The sequence below is a fragment of the Staurois parvus genome, unplaced genomic scaffold, assembly GCF_062004578.1.
Source record: "Staurois parvus isolate SC_StPar_1 unplaced genomic scaffold, SC_StPar_1.0 ptg000018l, whole genome shotgun sequence".
NCBI lineage: Eukaryota > Metazoa > Chordata > Amphibia > Anura > Ranidae > Staurois > Staurois parvus.
Genome location: NW_028317814.1, coordinates 24,264,664 through 24,277,001, shown reverse-complemented (window position 1 = coordinate 24,277,001; position 12,338 = coordinate 24,264,664). Strand labels below are relative to the sequence as shown.

Here is a 12,338-nt window from a genome sequence, read left to right as displayed (position 1 = left end):
GGGCAGGAAGGTCTGTGTAGTCATGGGACCACTGTGATTGGCTAGGCAGGAAGGTCTGTCTAGTCATGGGACCACTGTGGTTGGCTGTGGTTCCTGATCATTAGTACAGACCGAAAGTTGCCTTTGTCAGCTCGGACTCCGTGCTGGAAGTGAGCACACTCTCACCACAAAGCCTCGGCCACCCATATTCGCATATGTGTGGCCTGTGGACATACAGTATATCTACTCCTGATGGCTGCTGTCAGTAGACTAAAACAACAATACAAACTTTAAAGGCAGTACTTTGCATCCCTTCAGCACATTAATATTGTAAAAATAGACCGTTTGAGCTGGAAATGCAGCTTGATCATGGTGGGTGTGGTTGTTACTTGACAGTAAAGAAATGTAATTTGCAGTCCAGGTGTGGCAAGATCAGAAATATTACGTGGCTGCACACCACACAGTATATGACATTTAATAATATGCGTAGGGTGCTAGTGAAACTGAAATAAGTGCATAAAGTCACCAGCACTTCCTTTTAAGAAATCTGTTTTATTGACATCAGCACTTTTTTAACCAAGAATTTTCACATAAAGGTTCTTAGAAGGACAATCCCATTATTTCACAATAAATGACACTAAACAATATCCTTATTCTCCAAAATAATCCATACACATCCACTACATTTCTTACTGTGTTTTTCTGGCTCCTTGTAACATCCTCCATTAGCACCCCTACCTCTCATTTCCCCCCCTCACTTCTTGATTTTTTTGGAACGAGCAGTGCATGTTAGTTGCAGTCATATACACTGCTCTATGTACACTACAAATCCCACAGGCCATAGTCCACGGGTGTCAAACTGGTGGCCCTCCAGCTGTTGCCAAACTACCACGACACATTACAAGATTGACAGTCACAAGCATGACTCCTAAAAGCAGAGACTTTCTCCTGCATGCTCCCATGGCTGTAATTAAAGCCCTACTATAGAAAAACGTTTGTTTCCTGGTAACTAAATTGGGCTAATACCAGTAACAACGGTGATGGTAGTATTCAATATATGAATTTCCTTTTTATTTTTTAAAACCTTTATTAATACATTTGTCCACATTTACATGCAGTCCAAGATGTCCAGCATATATGTCAGGTACAGGGGTTGAGAATGTCCTGGAAATTTTATAGATAGGCAACTCCTATCCTAATATTGATTAGTGCACGGGTGTCAAACTGGCGGCCCTCCAGCTATGGGAGTTGTAGTTTTGCAACAGCTGGAGGGCTGCCAGTTTGACACCCCTGCCATAGTCCATCTCAGGAGTGAGCAAGAGAGGGAGGCTATGTTCCTACATGCAGTGGGACCATGGAGGATGAACATAGCCACCCTCTAACACATGGGTGTCAAACTGGTGGCCCTCCAGCTGTTGCCAAACTACAAGTCCCATGAGGCATTGCAAGATTGACAGTTAAAAGCATGACTCCCAAGGGCAGAGGCATCATGGAACTTGTAGTTTTGCAACAGCTGGAGGGCTGCCAGTTTGACACCCCTGCCATAGTCCATCTCTGAAGTGAGCAAGAGAGGGAAGCTACATTCCTACATGCAGTGGGACCATGGAGGATGAACATAGCCACCCTCTAACACATGGGTGTCAAACTGGTAGCCCTCCAGCTGTTGCCAAACTACAAGTCCCACGAGGCAATGCCAGATTGACAGTCACAAGCATGACTCCCAAAGGCAGAGGCATGATGGGAGTTGTAGTTTTGCAACAGCTGGAGGGCTGCCAGTTTGACACCCCTGCCATAGTCCATCTCAGGAGTGAGCAAGAGAGGGAGGCTATGTTCCTACATGCAGTGGGACCATGGAGGATGAACATAGCCACCCTCTAACACATGGGTGTCAAACTGGTGGCCCTCCAGCTGTTGCCAAACTACAAGTCCCATGAGGCATTGCAAGATTGACAGTTAAAAGCATGACTCCCAAGGGCAGAGGCATCATGGAACTTGTAGTTTTGCAACAGCTGGAGGGCTGCCAGTTTGACACCCCTGCCATAGTCCATCTCTGAAGTGAGCAAGAGAGGGAAGCTACATTCCTACATGCAGTGGGACCATGGAGGATGAACATAGCCACCCTCTAACACATGGGTGTCAAACTGGTAGCCCTCCAGCTGTTGCCAAACTACAAGTCCCACGAGGCAATGCCAGATTGACAGTCACAAGCATGACTCCCAAAGGCAGAGGCATGATGGGAGTTGTAGTTTTGCAACAGCTGGAGAGCTGCCAGTTTGACACCCCTGCCATAGTCCATCTCAGGAGTGAGCAAGAGAGGGTGGCTACGTTCCTACATGCAGTGGGACCATGGAGGATGAACATAGCCACCCTCTAACACACAGGTGTCAAACTGGTGGCCCTCCAGCTGTTGCCAAACTACAAGTCCCATGAGGCATTGCAAGATTGACAGTTACAAGCATGACTCCCAAGGGCAGAGGCATGATGGAACTTGTAGTTTTGCAACAGCTGGAGGGCTGCCAGTTTGACACCCCTGCCATAGTCCATCTCAGGAGTGAGCAAGAGAGGGAAGCTACATTCCTACATGCAGTGGGACCATGGAGGATGAACATAGCCACACTCTAACACATGGATGTCAAACTGGTAGCCCTCCAGCTGTTGCCAAACTACAAGTCCCATGAGGCATTGCAAGATTGAAAGTTACAAGCATGACTCCCAAGGGCAGAGGCATGATGAAACTTGTAGTTTTGCAACAGCTGGAGGGCCACCAGTTTGACACCCCTGCTCTAACACAAAGTCAGTGCAGCAACAGAAATTAATTTTAGAGATTTGGAGGAGGTTGGGAGCAATAGAAGGGACTTTTCTGTTAAAAATACATACTTGAATAGAATTTTTTTTTAAAACCAAAGTTTAGTGTCACTTTAAATAGGAACATTGTTAGATGACTTTATGTTCTAATGAAGTGAGTTCCTTCTCATGGAATGAAGGGCCACACTCAGCATGGGACAAACACCTAAAACCTATAAAGCCTCTTATCTGTATTCTACAATGAAAAAAAGGACAGTACTGACATTTAAGTTAACTTAAAGTAGAGTAAACCCAATGACAAAAATCACAATTTTCTTTGTTTGTAAATCAACATCTTTGAATAAATAAGAGCAGGTGATCATGCCACGAAGGTCCTTGTTCAGGCACTTCCTGTTATAGGAAGACAACGTTCTGTCTCTGTGTTCCAGTTAGTCTCCTACATTGTCACCATGTATTACAGGCTTCCAATGGAGACCACAAATGACTGCTTCAACACATATTACGTAGGCATGGTCCTTCATTGTCACTATAAGGAATTCCATTCTGAGATAGGCCATGCAGCCATCCCTGTAGTGCATGTAGATGGGAAATGACTGCAAAGAGACTGCAGGATCTCAGCAGCCTGAAATGCATTGAAGATGAAAAAAGGTGAAAAGTTGTTTAAGATACACATTAAGCAATTTAAATTACATTCAGTTAGGGGTTACATCCATTTTAACTTCTGTCGGTATGGTATACCCTGCACCTTGGAAAGCAAAGCAGAGAATTGATTGGAGTGATCATTACCATTTGCCCACTAAAAGCTTCAGCAGTTAGTGGACTGATATACAGCTATCTGGAAATACATAGAAAGCAGCATGAAGTCCCTCAGTAAAGCTGGTAGAAAAGGTATGTAAATGTCTAATTTGATCACACAGTTGATAAAATGAAAGCTGTCCAGTGTCCATGTTGATGTACACTCCAAGAAACCGCATTGGAGGGCCTGAGGTCACATCTTCGGTTACGTTGTTGTGACGGGCAATTATACCATTGCGGTATTCCAGACCCCAAGATTTATCATTATACCCTATGTAAGAATCGTTCCCCAGTGTTTTCCTCTCAATGCTGTCATAAGCCATACCTACTATCCACTCCTTGGCCTTGCTGACGTCCACCTCAAAGTAACACTGCCCTGTGCTGAAACTATGGCTGCTTAACACCTGGCATGATGTAAACCGTTCTGGCCCATCTGGGTATCCTTGGTCTACTTGCACATATGAGGCAGACTTCAAATCATGTGAGACAAATATATAATTGCATGCTGTTCTGAAATCCATCAACACACTGGAGACCTTGGGCATTGAAATGTTTTCTTTGAGTTCCATGGAAATATCCACCAGTCTTGCCAGACTTCGATTTAAAACCAATTGGACGGGTGTTTCATCCAAATAAATGGCAACATCTGGCACAAGCCAGCTCTCATCTTTGTCCGGCTCTTCCATCAAGACAGTTAAAGGGTCGGATAAATGGAGCAGTTCTTCAGTTTTATAAATCTTCTTAGACAGTTCATCTTTCTTTGTTTCTAGCTTTTGGATGAGGCTTGTGACTTGAAAAAGCGCATGACCTTTTTGTCTGGAAATATCAGTTAGGACCATCTTCTGTAATATTTGAATCTCCTTCATCAACTTCGTAAAGAACGACTTCATTCCCTTTCTCAAAGTATCGGCTTGTTCTTGAACCTTTCTTTTCTGTGCCTTGAGCCCCTTGACCTTTTCTTCCAGCTCCTCTCTGTCTCCGATTAGCTTCATCAGAGAATTTTGAAGTTTCCTCTCAGAAGCTATGGTCAAAGGTTCTACTGGGTGACCCTTGTGAGAACCGACCTGGTAACAGGAAGCACAGATACAGGTAGAATCCCGGGAGCAGTAGTATTTAAGAAATTCCTTGTGAAATGAACATTTCCGGTTTTTTAGAAAAGTGGTGGGATCAGATAACAAATGTTCCACCAACTTGTTGTGTTTCTTCAAATGGTTGTCACACAGGAATGTTTCGCAGCGCAGGCAGGATTTAGTAGCTGGTACGTCAAACTCACAAAAGGTGCAGAATAGGTTGGTCTCCTCTTGCTGTGCTGGCTGTCTAGGAGACAGGTGCTCCACTATATTACACAGCTTCAGGTTTCTCAGCAATGTAGGACGTTGTTCAAACTCCATTCTGCATTCAGGACAGGTGTAATCTGTGGACTGATCGTGGTTATCTAACACTTGCATAATACATCCTCGGCAGAAGTTGTGCCCGCAGAACAACATTACAGGGTCGGTATAAAGGCTCAGGCAGATGGAACAGTTCAGTTCATCTCGTAGGAGTGCCATTGTTCGAAGGAAAATGAAAGCAAACACCACATATCAGATTTTCACATAGAAGGCGTGGTAAACAAGCTACAACCACCGTCACGCAGCTCAAAGTATGCACTGTACATGTGTGTGTGCTACACAAAATATTAACTCTTTGTACTGTCTCCTACATACTCCCATGGCTGGAATTAAAGCCCTGCTATAGAAAAACGTTTATTTCCTGGTATCTAAATTGGGCTAATACCAGTCACAACGGTAGTGAGGGTATTCAGTATATGAACTTTCTTTTTATATTTTATCAACAATGATGGCAAAACCAAAAACCCCCATTGTCATCGTGGTGTTGCAATGCGATTTAAAAAAAAAAAAAAGGCTAGGGGACGCCTTTTCCTTCGTTTCTGTGGATAGGACAGCATACTAAAATGAATGGGCTGCCCTATATGCAGAACTCATCCGCAGAGGTGTGAACCAACTCTTACCCTCCCTTACTCTATCCAAAATGAAAAAAAGGTTTGGTGTAAGATATAGGAAAAGTATGGGGGGAAAAAAAACACACATACGCCTTTCCCTTCGTTTTCTGTGGATAGGACAGTATACTAAAATGAATGGGCTGCCCTATATGCAGAACTCATCCGCAGAGGTGTGAACCAACTCTTACCCTCCCTTACTCTATCCAAAATGAAATAAAGGTTTGGTGTTAGATATAGGAGAAATGGGAAAAAATTAAAAAAAAAACAAAAAAAAAACACACACATACCCACCTTCATGCTGCAACATCGGTCCAATGCTGGAGATGTCCCCCACCGGCTCTAAGCCCGAAAACCTTTATTAATACATTTGTCCACATTTACATGCAGTCAAAGATGTCCAGCAAATGTGTCAGGTACAGGGGTTGGGCATGTCCTGGAAATTTTATAGATAGGCAACTCCTATCCTAATATTAATTAGTGCACGGGTGTCAAACTGGCAGCCCTCCAGCTGTTGCGAAACTACAAGTTCCATGATGCCACTGCCCTTGGGAGTCATGCTTGTGACTGTCAATCTTGCAATGCCTCATGGGACTTGTAGTTTGGCAACAGCTGGAGGGCCACCAGTTTGACACCTGTGTGTTAGAGGGTGGCTATGTTCATCCTCCATGGTCCCACTGCATGTAGGAACGTAGCCTCCCTCTCTTGCTTACTCCTGAGATGGACTATGGCAGGGGTGTCAAACTGGCAGCCCTCCAGCTGTTGCAAAACTACAACTCCCATCATGCCTCTACCTTTGGGAGTCATGCTTGTGACTGTCAATCTGGCAATGCCTCGTGGGACTTGTAGTTTGGCAATAGCTGGAGGCATTGGCATTGCAAGATTGACAGTTACAAGTATGATTCCCAAAGGCAGAGGCATGATGGGACTTGTAGTTTTGCAACAGCTGGAGGGCTGCCAGTTTGACACCCCTGCCATAGTCCATCTCAGGAGTGAGCATGAGAGGGAGGCAATGTTCCTACATGCAGTGGGTCCATGGAGGATGAACACAGCCACTCTAACACAAAGTCAAACAGCAACAAAAATTAATTTTGGAGATTTGGAAAAGGTTGGGAGCAATAGAAGGGTCTTTTCTGTTAAGAATAAATACTTGAGTTTTTTTTAAAACCAAAGTTTAGTGTCACTTTAACCACTTGCCTACAGGGCACTTATACCCCCTTCCTGCCCAGGCCAGTTTTCAGGTCTGCCTGAAACACTGACCGGCAGACCTTATCAGGTCACCCGTGTGAAAGGGGGGCCTTACTCATACAATGGCCAACTTTTACTTGTATGGTTTAACTTTTTTTAAGAAAAATAAATCTGTTGCTGTAACTACTTAAAAAGTATTAGCTGGAGTTATACTTTTAACCGCTTCCCATCCGCCCTATAGCAGAAGTATTGCTACAGGGTGGCACGGGTGCACAAAATCACGTATATAGCCTCCCTACCCACTGCCATCTGGTGGTTACTGGATGGTGCCCGGTGATTGCCGAGCATCTCTGATGGGCGGGGGTTGGAGAACTGTTTGTAAGCAAAACAGTTCGCTCCCCTCAGTTTTGCAATGCAAAGCAGTGTGCTTACAGTGAAGCACAAACACAGCCCAGTATGCAAAACAGCACACAGTTAACCCTTTGATCGCACCACATGTTAACCCCTTCCTGGCCAGTGCCATTAATACAGTGTCAGTGCTTTTTATTAGCACTGATCACTGTATTGGTGTCACTGGGGATGTCAGTGACACCAAGTCAGTTCCCCCCAGTGTCAGAATGCCCGCCACAGTCTATGATGATCGCCGCCATTACTAGTAAATATAAAAAAATTTAAAAATCCCAGCATATATACCACCATTTGTAAACGCTATAACTTTCACGTAAACCAATTAATTTACACGTATTGGGATTTTTTTTTAGCAAAGACATGTAGCAGAAATAATTTTTGGCCTAAATTTATGCCGAAATTTGATTTTTAAAATTTATTTTACTGGACATGTTTAATAGCAAAAAGTAAAAAATATTGTTTTTTTCTCCAAATTTTTTTTTTATAGTGCAAAAAATAAAAAACACACAGACGATCAAATACCAAAAAAGCTTGATTTGTGGGAAAAAAAGGACGTAAATTTCATTTGGGTGCATGAACGTGCAATTGTCAGTTAAAGTAAAGAAATGCCCGCAGCGAAAAAAGAAGAAAAGAATTAGCGCAGGGCAGGCATGACTAGGCCCAGAGTGGGAAGGAAGATGTGTAAGGGTTAATGGTAGTATTAGGGTTGGTAAAGGATAGCTGGGGGATCTGGTTGGTAGAGGAGAGTGTAGGTGGGGTCTCCTGCACTTTAGGGTGGGGTGTTTTGGGGAGGGGCGTCAGTTGGGAGCTGGACGTGGGAAAGAGAGCTTCCCTCCCGCCCGCCCTGTTTGATGAATGTTGTGTTCCTCCTGGGGGGGGGTGATTTTGGTTCCTGGGCGGTGGTTGGTCTTTGGAGGCGGTTCTTATCTTGGAGGTACAAAATGGTGTGGGACCCATCGTTGGTATGGTGTGCCCGGGAACATTCCCAGTTAACCGAGGTTTAACTGGAAGGTGGTGGTGCTGCACTGCGGACGGTATGGTTGTCTCCGAGCTGGTTGGTTGCGGCTGGAGGCCTAGTGGAATATGGTTGTCCGCAGGTGCATTTCGGATCATTTTGGTGGTGCCTTCAAAGACCAACGACAACTCTTTATGTTTTCGGTTATAAGGAATGGTTGATGTGTTTAAACTTGATTTGTTAATAAAAGGCCGTGTTGGCCATTTACTCCAAAATTGGTGTTGTGTTTTCTGTAAGTATAGTAAGTAAAGGGGATTGGTATGGAAGGGTAATGGTGGTGTAGTGGGGTCTGGATGAACCTATCTTGGGTGCACTAGTCATGCAGTGCTGTAACACAAAAAATGGCCTGGTCAGGAAGGGGGGTCAATCCTCTGGGGGGCAATTGCTTGAAGTTGTTGTAAATGTTTTTTTTAAATAACAACTATGTTCATACTTACCTGCTCTGTGCAATGGAATTGCCCCGGGACACACAGTGAACAAGTCCCTGCACGTCTTCTGGAGATTACTGTGTTGGTAGTTGTTCCATGTAACTATGCAAAAATAAAAAAAACAATGTTTTACATATAAATAAGGGCTACATTTAAAGTATATACAAACCAATTGTCTAAAATCTGAAACAAGATTCTACATGTCAAAAGTAACTTTCAATATTTTTTTTGCTGACTACATTACACAAGCATGTTCCATTGTTGTCACCAGCAGGAAACCCATCCTAAGAAAATACATGCAGCCATTATTGGAGTGCTTGTATGTAGATAGGAAGTGTCTGCAAAGAAGCTGCAGGGGATCAGCATGTGCAAAAAAAAAAAAAGGGAAAAAAAAGGATGAAAACATGATTTTATTCCTTTAAGAATGGCAATTATTTACCATAAACAGTAATTTAACAAACTAGAACTGGCCATACACAGTTGTCATTCAACCAGCGGAGTCCCCGTGCTGGGACATTGTAGTCTGACAGTGACACCTTCCGATGCCAAAACACACTAATTAGTGGCTGCATCTGAAAATGTTCCATCATGTCCCTGCCTCACCCCCGGTTCATATATATGCGGCCGTGCTGGCCGCGTTTTGCACGGACACGAGAGCCCATAAATTTGAATGGACTCCCATGCCTCGGGACATGCAGGGAAGAAGTTCCTGCACTTCGGAAAACGCAGCCCGCACGGGAACCTTGGTTCCCAGTACGGTTGCGTTTTCCAGTGCAGGCGGTGTGCCATTAGAACTAATGGCACCAGCCCACGTGTCCGCATTCCTCTGTGCGGGTGGTGCAGCTGCACGGATTTTCATGTGGATCTGCAGCAGCACCACCCACACAGATGTGAACCTAGCCTAAATTGGCCAAATATCAATCAGAGTATACCAGCTTTAAAGCCATTCAGTTAGTGTTGACACCTACTTTAAATATAAATGTTTAGTCCTCATGCACACTTGACGTTTTTACAGCGGCTGTTTTTGCTTTTGACATTTTTTCCTACAGCCAGTAACCCCCCCGCCCCCCAGCATGTTATCCTATGAGTCCATGCACACATAGACTGTAATCAACATTTTTTGGCAGGGACGTTTTTTGGCTGGAAAAAAACCCCTAGAACTAGTGGGTTTCTAGAGGAGTTTTTTTAGCTGTAAAAATGCTCTAATGCTGAAAAACGCGGCAAAACGCCTCAAACCGGTGTTTTTGGATGTTTTTTTTACACCCCCCCAAAAAAAAAATAATTTTGTTTGGTAAACAAACGCTAAAAACGCAAATGCGGAAAAACGCGGGAAAACGCCGCTAATCGTGGCAATACAATGCTAATGCAAAAACGCTAAAAAAAGCTGAAAAACTCACGTTTATAACGTGACTTTACACAGCTAATGTTACCAGCGTTATCAAAACGCCCCGTGTGCATGGAGCCTAAAGCTGTCAGGCAAGGGATTGGTGTCACAGAATTGCCTGTCTTGTAAGAATTGATAAGGTGTAAAATGTCTAATGCCCTGAACTGGCTGAGGCTGATCGCAGTTTAAATAAATAAATATATAAATATATATATATATATATATATATACATATATATTATATATATATATATATAATATATATATATAAAATCTCAGAGCAGAAAATTACATATTCAAGGTAAATTCATGGACAAGGCTATTTTTTTCATTTTGAAAATTAATATGGACATTTGTTTCTGAATATTAATATGGTCTTTCTTTTGCAGGAAACTGAGTCCAACCCTCCTGCACGGTTTGTACCGCATAAAAGGAATGTTTACTACATTTTGATTCAGATAAAATGGAAAGCCCCTGGGTGGCATTTAGAAAATAAGGGAAATGAAAATGAAAATAAAAGGTTTTGCAAAAAAAAAAAAAATGATAACTGAGGGTATGATGCAAATGGAAAGTCCCTTGGGGATTAACAAAACTTGACTCTGGTATGATGCAAAAGACTTAAGAAAGGGGCTAGATACAGTTGATGGCCCATTTGCAAGCTGTGCACTGTGCCTCTCACCCTGTGCTTCCCAAGTCCTGTCCGGCTGCATCTGCGGCAGCTATCTGTGAATCCTGGAACTCTTCCTTCTCCACCTGGCACTATGCTATTGATGACCTCCCTCTGCTGGTGGCTTTTGTAGATGCTGCGTCTGATGAAAGGCTGAACCTTGCCAATGCAAATAAGGAAAGAAAAAAAACATTCAGATTGTTCCTGTTGGGCTGATATTGTGAGACTTTCTGACTCTATATAGGCACTGTGGTTCTGACCTTTACACTTGACGTCATCTGTTTACTTGGAATTATTTCCATTCTACACCTGTTCACCTTTAGCACTACAGATTTCTTTTCTATTTTTCTCTAGAACACATTCACTAGAACCCTGGCCCAGCATGACAACACTGCTCAGCAGGGTTGTCACCCTAGGACAGGAAGTTAACGGCAGGATTACCATGTCAACCACTTGGCTACTTGGCACTTTTACTCCCTTCCTGCCCAGGCCAATGTTCAGCTTTCAGCGCTGTCGCACTTTGAATGACAATTGTGCGGTCATGAAACACTAAACCCAAAATACATTTTTATAATTTTTTTTTAGACAGAACTTTCTTTTGTTGGTATTTAATTACCTCTGGGTTTTTTTTTTTTGCTAAACAAACTAAAAAAGACTGAAAATTTTGAAAATAAAAACGTTTATTCTTAGTTTCTGTTATAAAATGTTGTAAATAAGTAATTTTTCTCCCTCAGTGATGTGCACTAATGCAGCTGCAGTGATGGGCACTGATAGGCATCACTGGTGGGCACTGAAAGGCAGCACACATATATGGCACTGATTTTTTTTTTTTTTAAGTCCGCAAACGTGCAACTATAAACGTAAAAACCCGTAAGTGTTCACAAAAAATGTGCAAGTGCAAAACACCACACGAAAAAGTGCACTTAGGGGTGTGCTGTGTCCTACCCCTAAAGGGGCTTGGACCGCTTACCCTGATCCCCCGGGGCACGAAGCTCCTGACGGGGACAAGGTTCCCAATTGGTCCTCCTGGCCAAAAGGCCTGGTGGACCACCGTTCCTTGTGTCCAGCCGAAGCCAGACACACAGTACTTGGTCAGGGGGCTCTCCCGAAGAAAAGCCCCCTAGGGATCAGGGGAGGAAGGAACCAAAAGGCCACACATCCTCCCCCTAGACTTCAGGGTAGGCCCGAGGACCCACACCCTCCATCCGTGAAAACACACGCATAAGTAACAGAAAAAGTGACAAACGTGGGAGGTGAAATAAATTAAATAAATAGAAAATAAAAAAGTGGTACCGTGCCAAATTGTGCACAGACCAGGCCCTGAGGCCCGTAGCAAAAATTGCCCTGGCCCTAGCCAAAAGGCCTGGTCCTTAGGGCGCTGTGCAAAAAGAATGTAAAAACAGTGACCATGTGCCATGTTCACACAGTGGGGTCCCACACCCAGGTGTTACTAGTGGCACCCCTGAAAGCGTCTACTCAGGGGGCACCGAGTTTGCGGACTTTCTGCCTCCTCAGCCCCTGGCCAGACCAAGGTAGATCCATCCAAATCAGGAGGTACTGGGTCTTTCCAGCTTTTCCAGAGGAATTACTCCCAAGGCCCCAGAACGAATCATGGCGCTCCCTGGTTTCTGTCCCTCCGGTACTAGCCTTCCGGACCCCCATCATACCAG

General features: G+C 43.8%; 1 protein-coding gene across 1 annotated transcript; it reads right to left on the bottom strand.

The window, feature by feature from the left end:
* Positions 1 to 511: 511 nt before the first annotated feature.
* On the bottom strand, positions 512 to 5,129 carry LOC149473202 (E3 ubiquitin/ISG15 ligase TRIM25-like). Its single transcript, XM_089683242.1, has one exon. It carries the CDS (start codon positions 5,127 to 5,129, stop codon positions 3,597 to 3,599), a length of 1,533 nt encoding a protein of 510 aa, XP_089539368.1. The 3' UTR covers positions 512 to 3,596.
* Positions 5,130 to 12,338: the final 7,209 nt, after the last annotated feature.

Excerpts from the sequence above, each read along its gene's own strand:
- LOC149473202 (XM_089683242.1), bottom strand. The coding sequence starts at position 5,129 with ATGGCACTCCTACGAGATGAACTGAACTGTTCCATCTGCCTGAGCCTT.